The sequence below is a fragment of the Mirounga angustirostris genome, unplaced genomic scaffold (assembly GCF_029215605.1).
Source record: "Mirounga angustirostris isolate CCGP_5_RB_7025 unplaced genomic scaffold, mMirAng1.0.hap1 SCAF_5, whole genome shotgun sequence".
NCBI classification, from domain to species: domain Eukaryota; kingdom Metazoa; phylum Chordata; class Mammalia; order Carnivora; family Phocidae; genus Mirounga; species Mirounga angustirostris.
The window spans coordinates 99,105,301-99,123,689 of record NW_026991713.1 but is presented as its reverse complement, the minus strand read 5'-3'; the positions used below and the strand labels follow the sequence as shown (position 1 = coordinate 99,123,689).

The 18,389-nt window shown below is 39.2% G+C and overlaps 1 protein-coding gene across 5 annotated transcripts in view; it reads right to left on the bottom strand.

Moving 5' to 3' along the window:
- Window positions 1-18,389, bottom strand: part of PARP11 (poly(ADP-ribose) polymerase family member 11) — a 44,488-nt gene that overhangs the window by 11,759 nt on the left and 14,340 nt on the right. The window contains exons 2-7 of one of the 5 annotated variants that reach the window (XM_045874035.3): window positions 11,394-11,507; window positions 9,711-9,839; window positions 8,699-8,819; window positions 5,724-5,799; window positions 2,384-2,456; window positions 2,175-2,305 (exon numbers count right to left, since the gene is read on the bottom strand). In XM_045874035.3, the coding sequence (XP_045729991.1) occupies window positions 2,175-2,305; window positions 2,384-2,456; window positions 5,724-5,799; window positions 8,699-8,819; window positions 9,711-9,836 (527 nt within the window). In that variant the 5' untranslated portion in view covers window positions 9,837-9,839; window positions 11,394-11,507. The remainder of the gene's footprint in view (window positions 1-2,174; window positions 2,306-2,383; window positions 2,457-5,723; window positions 5,800-8,698; window positions 8,820-9,710; window positions 9,840-11,393; window positions 11,508-18,389) is intronic. The other 4 variants (XM_045874036.3, XM_054507221.2, XM_045874034.3 and 1 more) reach the window with 4 other exon arrangements.

The window sequence follows — 18,389 nt, the reverse complement described above, 5'->3', positions numbered from 1 at the left end:
CCTGGCTCCTTGCTCAAGTTACGGTCCTGTACACTGTTATGTCCCAAGTGTGCCTAGAATAGTGCCTGTCACAAAGTAGGTGCTATAACATATTTCTTGGAAGAAGGGAGCGAAGTAAAAAGGGCCTGGGCAAAATGGAAACGGATGCCTGAGGGACTCCTATGGGCCTCACCACCTGTACAGTGAGTCAGAGGTTACATGATGATAAGAATGACTAGGATTGTAGTTCTTCATGGAGATGTCAAAATAACAGGCTGTCCTTACAATGAGACCCCGTATTTTCTACTGTCAGAGCAGGTGACAGGTTCATTTGCCATCACAGATTTCTATAGGCCAACAGTACATAAAATAATGAAGGGCATCGACAGAGTGAAACCGTTTCCAGTAAAATCCTTTGTATACAATGTTTAAACATGGGGATTCACTGGTACATTTTACCACTAGAATTGAACAGAGACAACTCAAATTATGAGTTCAAATATAATTGAACTCCACTTCAGAGGCCTGATTAAGAATAATGAATTAAGTTTTCATCAGATCATTTTAGAAAATCTCACTTTATTCACTGAGAGAATAAAGTTAAAGTGGAGAGAAGCCTCAATCCTTCTCAACAAAAGAATCATCTAACAAGAACCCAATAAAACCTAAATTCAGTTAAACTCATTATTGTCCGAAATAAAAGTTGGCTTGGTTCAAAGGCTCAAGACTGAAAAGAATACACGCTGAAAACCCCTTATCTTACCATAAACTATTATGGCAATAAAACCAGGAATATACTCAGGCCGTATTACTACTTATCAGAAGCATGAAAGAATTCCATGTATCATTACCAAACAAAAGTCAGCCCAATTTTCAAGTATATGGGAATGAAATGAGTTACGGCTTTGAAATACTTCAGCAACAACAATAATAGAAATAAAGGAGATAGATTATGTGAGGTAAATCCTAACATGTTAAGTCAGGATGATGGATACATTATATTCTGCATTATATTCATTATATTAGACTCTATTATTTGAAAATTTCCTGAGTAAATATTAAAAGTCTGCTCATATTTAGGGGCGCCTGGGTAGCTCAGACAGGTAAGCAACCTACTGGTGATTTAGGCTCAGGTCATGATCTCATGGGTCCTGAGATAGAGCCCCACACAGGGCTCCGTGTTCAGCCAGGAATCTGCTTGAAGATTCCCTCCCTCTGCCTCTCCCCCCGCACTTGTGGGTACATGTGGGCATGTGCTCTCTCTGTCTCTAAGATAAACACATTTTTTTAAAAAGGTCTGCTATATTTTAAAAAATTAGAAATTACATATCATCATAAATTTAATAAAAATGCTTCAGGAAGGGGTGCCTGGGTGGCTCAGTCGTTAAGCATCTGCCTTTGGCTCAGGTCATGATCCCAGGGTCCTGGGATCGAGTCCCACATGGGGCTCCCTGCTCGGCAGGAAGCCTGCTTCTCCCTCTCCCATTCCCCCTGCTTGTGTTCCCTCTCTCGCTATCTCTCTGTCAAATTAAAAAAAAAAAAAAAATGCTTCAGGAAGCCATTATTTTAAGTAATATTTGTTATTAAAAAATACAGCACAACAGGTTAATTTGGACAATACCTTTATGTTTTCTACAACGAGCTTTATTTTTAGGGTAAATGCATACTGAACAATCCAACAGGTGGTTTCCAACCTAAATTAAGTAGTCAACTGAGATTTTAAATCTACTACATACACTGGGCCTAGCAGGACATTTTGAAGGTGTGTTTTACAATGTCCTCCAAAACAAAACAAGCAAATGACTATAGGCAAGAGGGTGGAATCGCTTTTTCAGAAAATTCAACAATTGTTTCCAGAGACTTCTAATTCCACATACAGGGCTGTGCCACCAAAGCCATGCCAACAAAACTAAACAGTTTCCTCACCTCCCTCCTATTGCTGACTGCAGCCACGACGCATAGCTCTGCACCTCAAAAGCCACAGTGCTATAAGCCAGGCTGGCCTTGACCTCCGGGGTGGCTGTCACCAGCCCTCACCCCGGCCCCTGGAGAGCGCGCTGAGGTGGAGCACTGGGACACACAATTGGCACGACAAAGCCAAAAGACAACATGGGCCAACATCCGCGCCTCGCCTTCTCCAAGACTCCAGAAGCCTTAGGGGCTACAGAGAGGGCTCGGGTCAGACGCCGCCTCACCTGCAGAAGAACTCCCACAAGTCCAGGTTTTGAATTCTCTGAATTCTTTTAATTCTGCCACGGTCCATTGTTTTCCCAAAGAGACTGGCAACTTCGTTATACTCGTGTGTTTGACTGTGCAAAGGAACCAGCTGGAAAAAGAAGTTTGCATAGTTTTACTGGGGCCCCTTCCGGTCCTGCACAGGGCGGCTGGCCAGCCCCGCTCTTACCTGATAGGGCACGTCGGTGTTCACATTCTCCCAGTGTGGGGGCATAGGGATGGACTCATTTTCACAGATGTAACTTTAAATGGCAAAAGACACAACACAGTATTAGAAACTGATGATAATTATGGTCGATGATTTAATTTCGCCTTTTCTCCAAAGCTGAATTTTCAGGTTTGGGATATTGTGACAAACGCAATTAACTGAAGCCCTTGGTTCTTTATTTTCAAATATTTACTCAGTGTCTCCTGTGTGCTGCTTTTTGGGTGCTGAACTGACAACTCTGATGGAAAACAGCCAATCTCGAATAACATCAACATTTAAAAAACGGTTGTTTAATTCCATCATGTCTTTCTTAAAATTGCCAGATATTTTTTAAAATGTAAGGAGGATTTTAGATAAAGGAAAGGAATTTCCAAGAAGAAAACCAAATTCTTGATAAAAAAATAACCTTAACAGATACTGCCTATCAAATAAAATCCAAACCCCTCAGCCGTATGTTCAATATCCTTCAAGCTCTAACTCAAACCTAAACTTTTCTCTGTTTACTGCCCTCTATTCCCCATACACAGCCTGTGGTAATTCACCTAGTGTGGCCAATGAAACTTTGAAAACCTGCCCACTGCGCTGAAGCCACTGGATGTGAACACAGAAAAAGATAGTAAGTTGGAGGGCTTCATGGCAAAAGGCTGAGAAGGACATACTAAAAAAATTTTAATTATAATTATATCTCTCCTCTGGAGACTGGAGGTTACTGGAAGAAAGCCATAAATTTCCAGCTTGTCTATAGCTTCTTTCTTAAAGCTCATTCTAATTTTTGACAAGATCCTACAATCATGTTTTAAAAATGGATACGTATAAAGGAGCAGACAGTGAACAGTTTCCTTCCCTCTCCAATTGTCACCTCTTGCCCCAACTCCAAATAATCAGGTTTTTTTAGACTTTGGGGTAGTTTTCCAGACATTTTTAGGTTAACACAAACCAAATTTTTACAAAAATGGTAGTAAAAATATGTTTTTTGCAGCCATTTTTTCCCACTTATTATGTTCTTAGAGATCTTCCTGTATCAGTACAGAAAGTACTGATACAGAAGTACCTACCACAGAATCTGGCCCATGGTAAACACTCCATACATAGTGGTTAAATGAATGAGTGCAATCTATTTTGTAGGTGCATAGAATTCTATGGTGCAGATATACCATCATTTATGTAACAGGTCCCTTGTTGATGATATTTAGCTTGTTTTTGACTTCTTGCTACTGTTAAGAATGCTGCAAAACAACAAGGTTATCCTTTTGCCATTTTACACACCCACTAGTGTATCTGTAGGATAACATCCTTGAAATGGGATTCCTGGGTCAAAGAACATATTTATTTCGGATTCTGACAGATACTGGCTAAATGCCCTCCTTGAAGGTTGTACTCATTAATATTACCACCAGAAATGGAGAGAATTCCTATTTCCCAACAATCTCTCCAAATAGCATGTTATCAAACTTTTGAATTTTTTGACAGTTTGATAGTAAAAAATAGTCTGGTATAATTTGTAGTTCTCTTATTTTGAGTGAGGTCATATGTTTCTAATGGGTTGTGGGTCTTCTACTTAGAAATTCAGATATTACAGAGATGAGCCCTTGATGATAAGAACTCCAGTACTTTTCCCAGTGTTTGTTTTTGTTTTTGTTTTGTTCTTATTGTTTTTCTTGTTTGTTTTGGAGGGGGTTTGTTTTGTTTTGTTAAAACAAAAGATACTTCAGGCAAATTTTTACTTTTACCCTCAGAAAACTTTTTTTTTTCCTTCTAATTTTTAAGGAGCCCATAGCCTTAATTAATTGTAATTTCCTTGCCGGTAGGAAAATGTTAACCATTCACCTTGGATTTAATACATGCTCGATATATCCCTGCCATAAATAAATACATCCCTGTCAGTGCTCACTTACTGGCCTCACTCTACTGTAGCCTACCTAACTGTTCCTCCTCTGTCATTATCTTGCTTCTTGTCTTCCATTCTGATTATTCTCTCCCTCTCCCGTCTTTGTTCTATGGTCTCTATAGTCTGTGACAGAACAAAGTGCTTGACCCCACAGTGTGCTGCTTCTCCCCACCAAAGTACACCAGCAATAATAACATACAATTACATTCACATTTTCCATGATTATATCTCATTTTTCTCCCAGACTGCACACTCTTGCAAGCTAAGTAATTTCTTTATTATATTCCTTGTACTCAAGAATAAAGATATGACAATGAATCATGGAACACTACATCTAAAACTAATGATGTAATGTATGGTGATTAACATAACAATAAAAATTTTTTTTAAAAAAGAATAAAGATATGATGTGGCTGGTAAGAAAATAATATATTCTCCATATTCCATAGAAGTACTAGGGCATTGATTATATAAGGACTTGAATAACTTTTAAATCATGATGCTAAAATATAAGCCAAAGGTCTTAAGAAACAAACTGATAGAATCTTAAAGCATAAAAAAAAATACCTAATAACAAAGGTGACATTAGGTCAATAAAGATCAATAAAGAAAAAAAAAAAGAAACTTAAAGAATTTCTTTCCTTACTCTAATTCTTTCAAAGTATCTCTTTGGGAAGAGCAAAGATACTAATTCACATGCTGGCACTTTTTTTTTTCCCTGATTAATTCTACATTCTTTCAACAGCAGGAATTTCAATATTCACTTGGACAGAAAGTGGGAGGTATGCTCTAAGATTTTCCCCTTCACTTTCATTCACATGAATAACAAATACGTATTCTCTTTTGGCATCTATGTCTCTCTTTTCAGACTGTGTATAGCCAGAGAGAGCAAAAAGGAAAATGTGCAACCAGCCCCAGGAGCAGAGAACCATGCTGCTGGCCCACTGCTCTCCCAGCTCCTGTAGGCCTCCTTTGGTCATGACAGATTTGAAATCACTCCCAGGAGTCACCCAATGGGGATAAGTGGAGGCAGAGACAAAGTGGGCAACTGCCTAGGATTTATGGCTCACATAACTGGATGGTTCTGTCAGAGTATTTGCAAGTTAATTCAAACCTACTTCAGTAAGCTATTTCAAGGACTTATAGCAGAGACCATGTGGCATTCTGTAACTGTCCTAAAGAAACGAAAACATGTAAACATATAAGGGGAAATGAAGAGGACAACAGGAAAGGAAACAAGGGCAGAAAATAATCATACTGTTAGTTCATCAACTATTGTGAAATTCAGTAACAAAAAGAGCAATATCAAGATCATGAAATAACCTACCCAAACATTTTCAGTCTACTTGTTCCTCTGTCAAATACTAAGAGGAGAAAAGCCCACTCTTTCTACCCCTAGTCTCTTTACAATACCTGAAAGCACTGATAGAAAAGGGGGCTCTTTTTATTAAGCGCTGTTTTCCAGTGATGAGATTCATTTGCTTCATTTCTGTATACAAAGACAAAGATATTAGGTAAGTGGTAGGAACATACTGTGCTGTAAATAGTCACGGAGATGCATAGCCACAGCACCTTGGGGTTTAGGGAAGAGCTGGTAAGCACAGTCTATCAAGGACACCTCACCATACATCTACTTATCACAACATAAAAGTGCTATTCAGGAGGCGCGTGGGGGGCCCAGTCCGTTAAGCGTCTGCCTTTGGCTCAGGTCATGATCCCAGGCTCCTGGGATGAAGCCCCACATTGGGCTCCCTGCTCAGCGGGGAGCCTGCTTCTCCCTCTCCCTCTGCCCCTCCCCCCTGCTTGTGCTCTCTCTCTCTCTCTCTCTCTCTCTCTGTCAAATGAATAAAATCTTTTTTTTTTTTTATTTATTTATTTATTTATTTATTTTTTTTTAAAGATTTTATTTATTTATATGACAGAGAGAGACAGCGAGAACAGGAACACAAGCAGGGGGAGTGGGAGAGGGAGAAGCAGGCTTCCCGCTGAGCAGGGAGAGCCCGATGTGGGACTCGATCCCAGGACCCTGGGATCATGACCTGAGCCGAAGGCAGACGCTTAACGACTGAGCCACCCAGGCGCCCCGAATAAAATCTTTTTTTTAAAAAAAAGTGCTATTCAGGGAGCCGGGCTTCATCCCGTGACCTACGCTCACGCACAGGATGCTCGGCTCATGCGGCTCAGTAGGCAGGGCCCGCTCCTTTCTGTATCCCACTGACAGTAAATGGATGCTACAGTGCAAGAGTTCCAAATTTAGGAAAATGAAGAGTACTCGGAAGAGAATGAAATTATAGAACCAAAGCTTCCGGTTGGTTTATTAAGTGGAAAGTGTACTTACTTTGATTTCTCCAAAAATGTTGTGAATGGTAAAAAGATATGTTACTGCTGTAAAACTTAACACAATTCACAGAATATCAAAAATTGGTACATTTCTCGCCTTCTCTCTAAATTGTATTCCCAAGCCAAAAAACAGAAAACCCACTAGACGCAATACATCCTTTTTAAAGAGATTCTAGTGATAAAAGACCAGTTAACTCTCTCTTTTGTGCCTTAACTGTGGCGATATCACCAGGTCCATTTCTTCGTGCCCACAAAGTTAAGTACTGAGGCTTAATGTGAGATGCCAGTCCCTCTATCTTATCTAACTGGCATCATCCCATTCCAAAATAAAGAGGTCCGCCCATCCAGGCAAATGCTATAAGGTATAAAGTATGTTCTGCCCTTTCTGGATTCTCTTAGGTTCTGCCCACAATGGCATCACTGCTGTGCAGGAAAAAGCAAGATCATCTCAGCAAAGGGAGCAAAGCCTGTGGTGTCTTCTTATAGCAGCTCATTCTGAGTTTCTGTTTCACCATTTTTATCAAGAGCACCTGAGTTGGCTTGTGGCCGAATAGTTGGGGCTAATGTTGCAAATAGTACATGCAAAATGCTGATATCATTATATAGAGGGCTGGTGAAATGGAATCATTATATGTGACTCCTATTCTTTGATAAAGACATTTTTTAAATAAACTGCATTGTTTGAAACTTCTCCCCAAAATACAGTTTAATAGAAAATATTCTTTCAGAAACATGTGGCTTGCTGAATTATCTACCAAATGCTTTGATAAACTTCATCCTTGTCATGAAGCCTGGTGTGTGTGCGTATCATGATGTCTCAGTATTACTTCAAATAGGCCCTTGTACACAAGATGTCTAAAAGGTCTAGTGGACGCCTTCTGTCTAAACTGAGGCCAAAAGACAAATAATCGGGGTCCCTTAAAGGCAGTCTATTTGCCTAATGTCATTAAAAAAGTGATGGCTAGTCAGGAATAATAAGAATGTATTATAACATAATATAACTCTTGCTAATAAAACAAGCTTTGGGGGAAACAATAATCATTAGAGATTTGGTTGCATCAACCTCTTACTGGACAACCGCCCCCACCCCCTTCACCATTTCTGGGCCTTAGCTCATTCAAGGGGATTTCCTAAGGTTTCACCACCTTACTGCACCACAACACACTCCTAACTCTGTCATAAAGATACTACTCATAGAATTGGGATGCACCAGCTAGAGGACTGCGCCATGTAGCAGCCAAAATATGCTTTATTAAGAAAACCTCCCTGGGGGCCTGGCTGGTTCAGTCAGTAGAGCACATGACTCTTGACCTCGGGGTTATAAGTTCGAGCCCCATGGTGGGTGTACAGATTACTTTAAAAATAAAATCTTAAAAAAAAAATATCCTCCCCATCCAGGTCTTGTATGTCTCTGTGCAATAAACAGCTGAAACTAACCGCTTGAAACTGAAAGAGCTGAATCCGACAGGTTTTTCATGGGATACCTAAAACCATGCCCATATATCACAGATGATCCAAAGTGGGGCCAATTTCCAGATTAGCTGGCTATTCTGTGAAAGAGCCAATGAAATCAGAAAGTGGTAGAAGGCAATGTCCATGAAAGAAATAGTTTTCCGGCAAAGACACACTAGGAGATGGGTCGTTCAGCTGAACTTTGGTCTTCAAACTATCACCAGCTAGTGTTACTAACCCCTCAGATTGATCCTTAAAATAAAGATTCCCAGCTATTTCAAAAGGCTGAAGGGATGATGAAGAAAACAGCTAAAAAGTGTTTTGTGTTCCTTAGAAGAGAAGTGTTACATAAGCTCAAAATATACGACAATCTCCATATACATTAGTTATCGATAAACATACAAATACTCCTTTATAAAAGGTAATGTTGCTCAAGACTTTAAATCTTGAATTTTTATAGAGAGATTTCTGTGTGTGACAAAAAGGATTTACTTCACTGTTTACAAATACATCAACTAATTCTCATCTACAGAACTGTAGATTTTATCATATCGATAGACTAAAAACACACAACTATTAGGGAAAAAAAAACATACCTGCAAAGTCTATCTTGTAGCTGAATTTGGAAGTAGTAAAAGAAATGGAGCCACAAGGGTTTGTTTTGAAGCTTTTTTCGATATCTTCACTGCTAACTGAACACTGAATGTTGGTATCCGGCTTTAAGACAAACCAGAAAGTTTCATTTACCAGCTGTTCACATCAATGGCTTGGCCACAGAGGCGGTTCTGTGGTCACAAGAGACAGAGAATGGAGCAACACGGGGAACTCACTGATCGCCTGTTCTAGTTCCCACACACAGGGAGAATCACAGCTGAGCCAGCGTGTGCAAAACAGTGTCAGGATTTCCAGCAAAGAAACTCCAGCAACTGCTTAGAACCCCTCTTTCCAAACTGTTATGATTACAATAATTATTACAATAATAATAATTATTATTATTATATTGCATATTACAATTATTATTATTATTATTACAATAATTACAACTTCCTCACTGGCTCAAATCTCCTTTAAGCAGGCTTGGAAGTAAAAGAAGACCACAAGCTTTTGAGTATGGGTTCAAATTCCCTAGCTGTATGTGACTCTGGACGGATTCTGTGACCTTTTCTGAGTTTCAGTCTCTTGGCCTGTGAGAGTACTAGCATCTGCTTCAGAGATGCTGGGAGGCTAAAGGAGAAAAGATACCTGTGGCATCTATCATAATACCTGGCGGACACAAGGTGCTTAATATGGGCTTGCTCTCTTCCCCTTCTCCTTGTCCACCAAACGGAACTTGGAGTTGCTCAGCCGTACTGACACTACACAACTCAGTCACACTCGCCCTCTGTACGCACAGTGAATGCGCACTGCTTCTTCTAAATACATGATTGAGAAAACCTGGGGAAATGAAAAGGAAAAGGACTAGAAGGATTCCTCTTTTTTCTTTTAGTCAAGCTATCTGATGTCCTTAAGGTTGAATGTCCTTCAGGGTCTGCACTGGCACGCAGTGCGGCAGCAAGGTGGCGCTAAGTGGACCTGAGGCCCTTCTGGTATGTTCTGGAAAGGAAGTACCTGAAACATGTGCCACTTCCCACACTCCGCCAGGTAAAACCAGCCCCATTGGGTGTCCGACGTGTCCATCTCATCCATTTCACTACCCGTCCTCTTGGGTAAGAATTCTTCCGCTTTGTGAAACATCTCCTGAGAAGCCAGAAAGAGGCAGAAGAAGAAATACTTTTCTTAATAACCAATGTACTTTTTCTACATCATTTTTCTTACTACAAAGAACTATATTCCAAGTGTCCTTCCCACAGTGACCCTTTAAAAATACCATTCTCTCTGGCATATTGACTCTAAAGATAAACATTTAACAAAGGCTGAATATCACTGCTTAACAGATAAGACAAATAATTATACACTCAGGTAAGACATATCAATGCCCATTCAACCATTTAAGTAAGCTGTGTCAATATCTATAAGCACTCCAGATTTTCAATATAGTGCCAAGTAATTTCTGTCTTATCATATGTTCACACATTTGGTCAAAAAGAATCCATGCTATCACAACTAGCTAAGACCAAACACACCTGAGATTTGTTTTAAACATTCATTATTCCATGGCATGGAAAGATGTTTATAATCTATAGTGTTGAGTACAAAAAAAGGTTATAATAAATAGAAATAGTATGATCCAATTTTCATAAAAATTCACCTATATTTACCCATGTGAATATATGTGTATGTACATGTCTGTATGTGTATATGTACACACATACAGATAAAAAGTCTGAAAAAGCCTATACAACAATTTATCATAGCTTTTTCTAAGTGTCAGGATATCAATAATGACTATAGCAACCCTTATCTGGCTCCTACAGTGTGCCAGGTGCTAAGTAATGTACAGATAATAACTCATTTAGGATTCATGACAACCCGGTAAGATAGGTATTATTATCCCAAATTTATAAAGGAGGAAACTGGAGCACAGAGAGATCATACAATAGGGCAGTCAGGATCCAAACCTAGGCAGTCTGGATCCAGGGTCTGTGCGCGTAACTGCCATAGTATACTGCCTTATACTTCATTATCAACAATTCTACAATCTTCCCTTTATCAAGTAACTTATGTCCACTTTGAAAAGGTTTAAACATTCTTGAGTAGAGATTGTGATGAAGAGAGGGTCACCAGAAAAGGGGTGATGAGGTTAGTCAAAAATGATTAACTTTATCTGGAATGTGTCCTCATTCCTTGAGGGTTTTTAAATAAATTAAATTTGCACAACTGATATATGAAAACAGTCCCTGTGCAAAAAGTCAGAACATTCTAGATAAAGCTAAACATGTTTTTGACCATCCCTTCCATTTCTGGTATCTTCTCACTTCCTTCTCCAGGGTTAACCAACACTATCACTTATTCTGTGCCTTTCCAATCTTTGTGTGTGTGTGTAATCATATACACACATACACACATATATGGTTATTGGTGATTTGTTAAAATTTTATTTCCTACATCTTTGATTTTTTTTTTTTTTACAAAGAATATGCACTACTTGGGTAATTTAGAAAATATTTGCTTTAAATTTCATTACTTAAAATGGTCCATCCTGTTTCCAGAAGCTGTGTAACCTGGCGTAAGCTTCTAATTACCTTGTCTAGGGCAGTTTCCTCTTCACAAAATAGAGATTAAAGGTTCCTTCCTCATTGGGCCACTGTTAGTAATGAATAAGATAATGCAGTAAAGTGCCAAGTACAATACCTGAGCTCAATGAAGGGGGCTTGTTATTTTTTATTCATGTTTGGAAACTTCTCCAAGGAATGCTTTATGATTATTTTCTGGATATTTCCTTCATGTTTTAAAGTTGACTGGCTGCTAAGAAATGAAAAATAGAACACTCTAGGGTCAAGAGCTTCAGGTATAGGACCCACTATTTGCCTTATACCTTTTAATCGGAAAATAAAGGCAATGATTTGAAATTTAAGATCAATTGTCCAGGTTAACTATTCACAGCTCCTGCTCTTCTTCCTATTACTGTTCACATTGTTTGGCCATTTTACTATGAGAAAGAAAGAAAGCAAGAAAAACCTAAATTTATTTTTTCTTCTGAAAGTAACTCCCCAAATGTGGAAGGATGAGTTTAAAGGTAATAGTTAAGATAAACATTTGGCTTATGAGTTCTATCTTTTCTCTACCAGGAAAGGGAAATGAAAACAAGAAATAGGAAGTAGAAAATACCCTTTATACAGTATACACGTATCATGTGTGCTTTGCTATGTCACATTGTCCCTAAGATCACACTTTAAGCCAGGTTACAAGTGTGTTTTACCAAAGTCATTCCAGAACTTCCTGTCATAAGTAGCTTTAGGTCGGACCCAGGACAGACTCATCTTTATCCTTATTTTGGAGAAGTTAGCACTATAGAAAGGTGCCACCATACAGAACATTCCTAAAGCACTTCAAATTCTACAGAATTTTTTGTCTTCCATAGCCCCATGTGCAGGATAAGTCACTATCCTCCAATTAAAGTTAGGGGGGAAATGAAGCAGATAAAATGCAATTATTTTGTCTATAATCATAGAGTTAGCCAGGGAGCTAAGAGTTTTAGAACTCAGCTGGCCTGCCTGAGATAGAAGACAGGTGCACTGTGCTGCCGGGTGGGCAGATGGACCGGACACAGACAGGGTGAAGGCAGGGATCTGAAGGACGCCTGGGACACAGGAGGGGAGATTGTAGGCTCTCCTGGGAGGGCTGCCCAGACAGCTGCGGGCACAAATTCCCCTCCCCTGGGGCACAGGAGAGGGCTGGCACAATTTCCCTCCGCCACCCCTCAGCATAAAGTAACCTCGGTAAGCAGCACAGTGCCAACAGAGTCAACCTAAACTGCTTACACCAAGCCCTGCTCCCCTGCACTCTGCGGGTGCTGCTTCACTAGGGCAAGTGTGCCTGAGAGCCAGAGCAGCAGGCTCCTCCCCCAGAATGACCAGCACAAACCCCACAGCCACCAAGTCTCTTGACCACAGAGTGCTGCAAAGCTCCAGCTCTGCTGGAAATAGGATCTGGTTTCTTTTAACAAGCCAACCAGAGCATACCTAGTTAAAACTTGCCACACTCTGGACAAGGTCCAAACACTGCCCACTGCAGGCGAGGAGAGCCTCTGCAGACGACCGGCCTGAAGGACAAAACAGCCAAAACAAAGCAGCAGAGTGCACGCAGCACACACCAGAGACACTCCCTGAAGCACCAGGCCCTGGACACTATATGACCTCTTCTTCATAAAGCCATTACTCTCAGGAACAGAAAACATAACGGGCTTTCCTAACACACAGAAGAAGACAGACCTAGACAAAATGCCAAGATGGAGGAATTCATCCCAAAAGAAAGAACAAGAAAAGGTCATGGCCAGTGATCTGATTGAAGCAGATATAAGTAATATGCCTGATCCAGAATTTAAAACAACAATCATAAGGATACTAGCTGGGCTTGAGAAAAGCATAGAAGATACCAGAGAGTCCTTACTGCAGAGAAAAAAGACCTAAACACTGGTTAGGCCGAAATTTACAAAAAAAAAAAAAAAAAAAATGCTACAACTGAGATGTGAAACTAACTGGATGTAATGACCACAGGATGGAAGAAGCAAAGGAATGAGTAAATGATATAGAAGATAAAATTATGGAAAATAATGAAGCCGAAAAGAAGAGGGAAAGATAAGTATCAGATCACAAATGTAGACTTAGGGAACTCAATGACTCCATAAAGCATAGTAACATTTGTATCATAGGAGTCCCAGAAGAAGAGAGGGGAAAAAGGGGCAGAAGTTTTATCTGAGCAAATTACAGCTGAAAACTATCTGGGGAATGAAATGGACATCCAAATCCAGGAGGCACAGAGAACTCCCATCAAAATCAACAAAAGCAGGGCAACACCAAGACATATTGTAAAACTTGCAAAATATAGAGATAAGGAAAAAAATCCTGCAGCAAGAGAAAAGAAATCCTTAACTTACAAGGGAAAACAAATAAGGTTAGCAGCAGACCTCTCCACAGAAACTTGGCAGGACAGAAGAGAGTGGCATGATATATTCAACGTGCTGAGGAAAAATATGCAGCTAAGAATACTCTACCCAGCAAGGCTATCATTCAGAATAGAAGGAGAGATAAAGAGTTTCTCAGACAAACAAAAACTAAAGGAGTCTGTGACCACTAAACCAGCCCTGTAAGAAATATTAAAGGGGACTCTTCAAGTGGGGAATAAAAAGACCAAAAGCAACAAAGACTAGAAAGGAACAGAGAACATCACCAGAAACAACAACTTTACAGGTAACACAATGGTATTAAATTCATATCTTTCAATAATCACTCTAATTGTAAATGGACTGCTCCAATAAAAAGACACAGGGTTTTGGAATGGATAAAAAAACAAGACCCATCTATATGCTGCCTACAAGAGACTCATTTTAGATTTAAAGACACCTGTAGATTGAAAGTGAGGGGATGGAGAACCATTTATCATGCTAATGGTCATCAAAAGAAAGCTGGAGTAGCCATACTTACATAAGACAAACTAGATTTTAAACCAAAGACTGTAATAAGAGATGAAGAAGGACACTATATCATTACAAAGGGGTCTATCCAGGAAGAAAATCTAACAATTATAAATATTTATGCCCCCAACTTGGGAGCCCCCCAATACATAAAACAATAACAAACATAAAGGAACTCGTTAGTAATAATAAAATAATAATAGGGGACTTCAACACCACACTTACAGCAATGGACAGATCATCTAAGCAGAAAATCAATAAGAAAACAACTGACGAGATGGACTTAATAAACATATTCAGAACATTTCATCCTAAAGCAGCAGAATACAGATTTTTTTCAAGTGCACATGGGATAGTCTCCAGTATAGATCACATACTGGGTCACAAATCAGGCCTCAACAAGTACTACAAGATTGAGATCATACCATGCGTATTTTCTGACCACAATGCTATGAAACTTGAAGTCAACCAGAAGAAAAAATTTGGAAAGACCACAAATACATGGAGGTTAAATAACATACTACTAAAGAATGAATGGGTCAACCAGGAAATTAAAGAAGAAATTTAAAAAATACCTGGAAACAAATGAAAATGAGAACACAACAGTCCAAAACCTTTGGGATGTGGCAAAAGTGGTCATAAGACGGAAGTATGTAGCAATACAGACTTTCTCAAGAAGCAGGAAAAGTCTCAAATACACAACATAACCTTATACTCAAAGGAGCTAAAAAAGGAACAGCAAATAAAGCTTAAAGCTAGGAGAAGGGAAATAATAAAGATTAGAGCAAAAATAAATGATATAGAAACAAACAAACAAAAAAAAACAGTAGAACAGATCAATGAAACCAGGAGCCTATTCTTTAAAAGAATCAATAAAATTGATATACCCCTAGCCGGACTTATCAAAAGGAAAAGAGAAAGGACCCAAATAAATAAAATCATGAATAAGAAGAGAGATAACAACCAACACCACAGAAATACAAACAATAATAAGAAAATATTATGAAAAACTATATGCCAACAAACTGGGCAATCTGGAAGAAATGGATAAATCCCTAGAGGGGCTTCTGAGTGGCTCATACGGTTAAGCACCTGCCTTCGGCTCAGGTCATAATCCCAGAGTCCTGGGATCGAGCCCCACATCGGGCTCCCTGCTCAGTGGAGAGCCTGCTTCTCCCTCTGCCTGCTGCTCCCCTTGCTTGTGCTCTCTCTCTCCCTCTCTCTCTTTCACTCTCGCTCTATCCCAAATAAATAAATAAAATTTTTAAAAATAAATAAATAAAATAAGTTCCTAGAAACTTACAAACTACCAAAACCGAAACAGGAAGAAATAGAAAATTTGAACAGACCAATAACCAGCAAAGAAATTCAATCATAAATTTTTCAAGAATACAGCCACTTTGGAAAACAGTGTGGAGGTTCCTCAAAAAATTAAAAATAGAGCTACCTTATGACCCAGCAATTGCACTCCTGGGTATTTACCCCAAAGACACAGATGTAGTGAAAAGAAGGGCCATATGCACCCCAATGTTCATAGCAGCGATGTCCGCAACAGCCAAACTGTGGAAAGAGCCGAGATGCCCTTCAACAGATGAATGGATAAAGAAGATGTGGTCCATATATACAATGGAATATTACTCAGCCATCAAAAAGGATGAATACCCAACTTTTGCATCAACATGGATGGGACTGGAGGAGATTATGCTAAGTAAAATAAGTCAAGCAGAGAAAGTCAATTATCATATGGTTTCACTTATTTGTGGAACATAAGGAATAGCATGGAGGTCATTAGGAGAAGGAAGGGGAAAATGAAGGGGGGGAAATTGGAGGGAGAGATGAACCATGAGAGACTATGGACTCTGAGAAACAAACTGAGGGTTTTAGAGGAGAGGGGGTGGGGGATGGGTTAGCCCAGTGCTGGGTATTAAGGAGGGCAAGTACTGCATGGAGCACTGGGTGTTATACGAAAACAATGAATCGTGGATCACCACATCAAAAACTAATGATGTATTGTATGGTGACTAACATAACATAATAAAATAAAATTTTAAAAAAAGAAATAATACCAAATAAAATCAAATGTGTAATATTATCATTAAAAAAAGTACCACCAGCTGTTTTCATAGGGCTAGAACAAACAATTCTAAAATTTGTATGGAACCACAAAGACCCTGAATAGCCATAGCTATCTTGAAAAAGAAAAGCAAAACTGGAGGCATCACAATTCTGGACTTCAAGTTATATTACAAAACTAGTCATCAAGACAGTTATGGTACTGGCACAAAAACAGACACATAGATCAATGGAACAGAACAGAAAACCCAGAAATGGACCCTCAACTCTATGGTCCACTAATCTTTGACAAAGCAAGAAAGAATATCCAGTGAAAAAAGACAGTCTCTTCAACAAATGACTGTTGGGAAAACTGGACAGCCACATTCAGAAGAATGAAAGTGGACCACTTTCTTAAACCATACACAAAAATAAATTCAACTAGACATGCCCTCAGAGGCAAGGGAAACAAAAGCAAAAATGAACTATTGGGACTTCATCAAGATAAACATCTTCTGCACAGCAAAGGATATAATCAACAAAACTAAAAGGCAACCTATGGAATGGGAGAAGATATTTGCAGATGACCTATCTCATAAAGGCTTAGTATCCAAAAATCTATAAAGAATTTATCAAACTCAACACCCAAAAAAACCAAATAATCCAGTTAAGAAATGGCAGAAGAGGGGCGCCTGGGTGGCTCAGTCATTAAGCGTCTGCCTTCGGCTCGGGTCATGATCCCAGGGTCCTGGGATCGAACCCTGCATCAGGCTCCCTGCTCCGCGGGAAGCCTGCTTCTCCCTCTCCCACTCCCCCTACTTGTGTTCCCTCTCTTGCTGTCTCTCTCTCTGTCAAATAAATAAATAGAACCTTAAAAAAAAATGGCAGAAAACATGAATAGACATTTTTCCAAAGACATACAGATGGCTAATAGCACATAAAAAGATGCCCAACATGACTCATCAGTAGGGAAATACAAATCAAAACCACGATAAGACACTACCTCACACCTGTCGGAATGGCTAAAATTAACAACACAGGAAACTTAGATGTTGGTGAGGATGCGAAGAAAGGGGAAACCCCTCACACTGTTAGTGGGAATGCAAATGGGTGCAGCCACTCTGGAGAACAGTATGGAGGTTCCTCAAAAAGTTAAAAATAGAACCACCCTACAACTCAGCAATTGCACTACTAGGTATTTACCCAAAGGACACAAAAATACTGATTTGAAGGGACAGATGCCTGTACCCCAATGTTTATAGCAGCATTATCAAAAATAGCCAAATTACAGAAAGAGCCCAAATGTCCATCAACTGATGATATATATATATATATCATCATGCATATGTCCATGATATTTATATATATATAATATGCACAATGGAATATTATTCAGACCTAAAAAGAATGAAATCTTGTCATTTGCAATGACACGGATGGAGGTAGAGTGTACTATACTAAGCAAAATAATTCAGTCAAAGAAAGACAAATACCATGTAATTTCACTCAGATGTGGAATTTAAGAAACAAAACAGATGAACATAGGTGGAAAAAAGAGAGAGAGGCAAACCATAAAACAGACTCTTAACTATAGAGACCAAACTGAGGGTTGCTGGAGGGGAGGTGGGTGGGGGGATGTGATAAATGGGTAACGGGTATTAGCAGGCACTTGTTGTGATGAGCACTGGGTATTACATGTAAGTGATGAATCACTAAATTTTACTCCTGAAACTAATATTACACTATATGTTAACTAACTAGAATTTAAATAAAAACTTGAAACAAAACAAAAAATAGAATCATAGAGTTAGCAGTACAAAGAAGATTAAAGAAACACCCAAGGCCTCTTGAGCATCACTTCTTCATTAAACTGCCAACCCCCATGGCCTCACTTTCACATACAGACAGTTGCTCCTTCTCTCCTGTTGCCAAAGCTTAATTTGGTTGCTTTGCTTCCCAGATACTATGGCTCTTTGCAAAGACTTAGTTCATAAGACTAAGTCTTAGGTTTTCTACAATAAGTTTCCCCTCCAAAGGAAGGGCTATTCTGTGTAATTAGGTTCAAAGAGTAAGTCAAGTTTAAATTAGTAACTTTAAAATACAATGGATCTAGATTAGAACATTTTTATGGGCAATAAAAGGAATGTGTGCAAGTTGTCTAT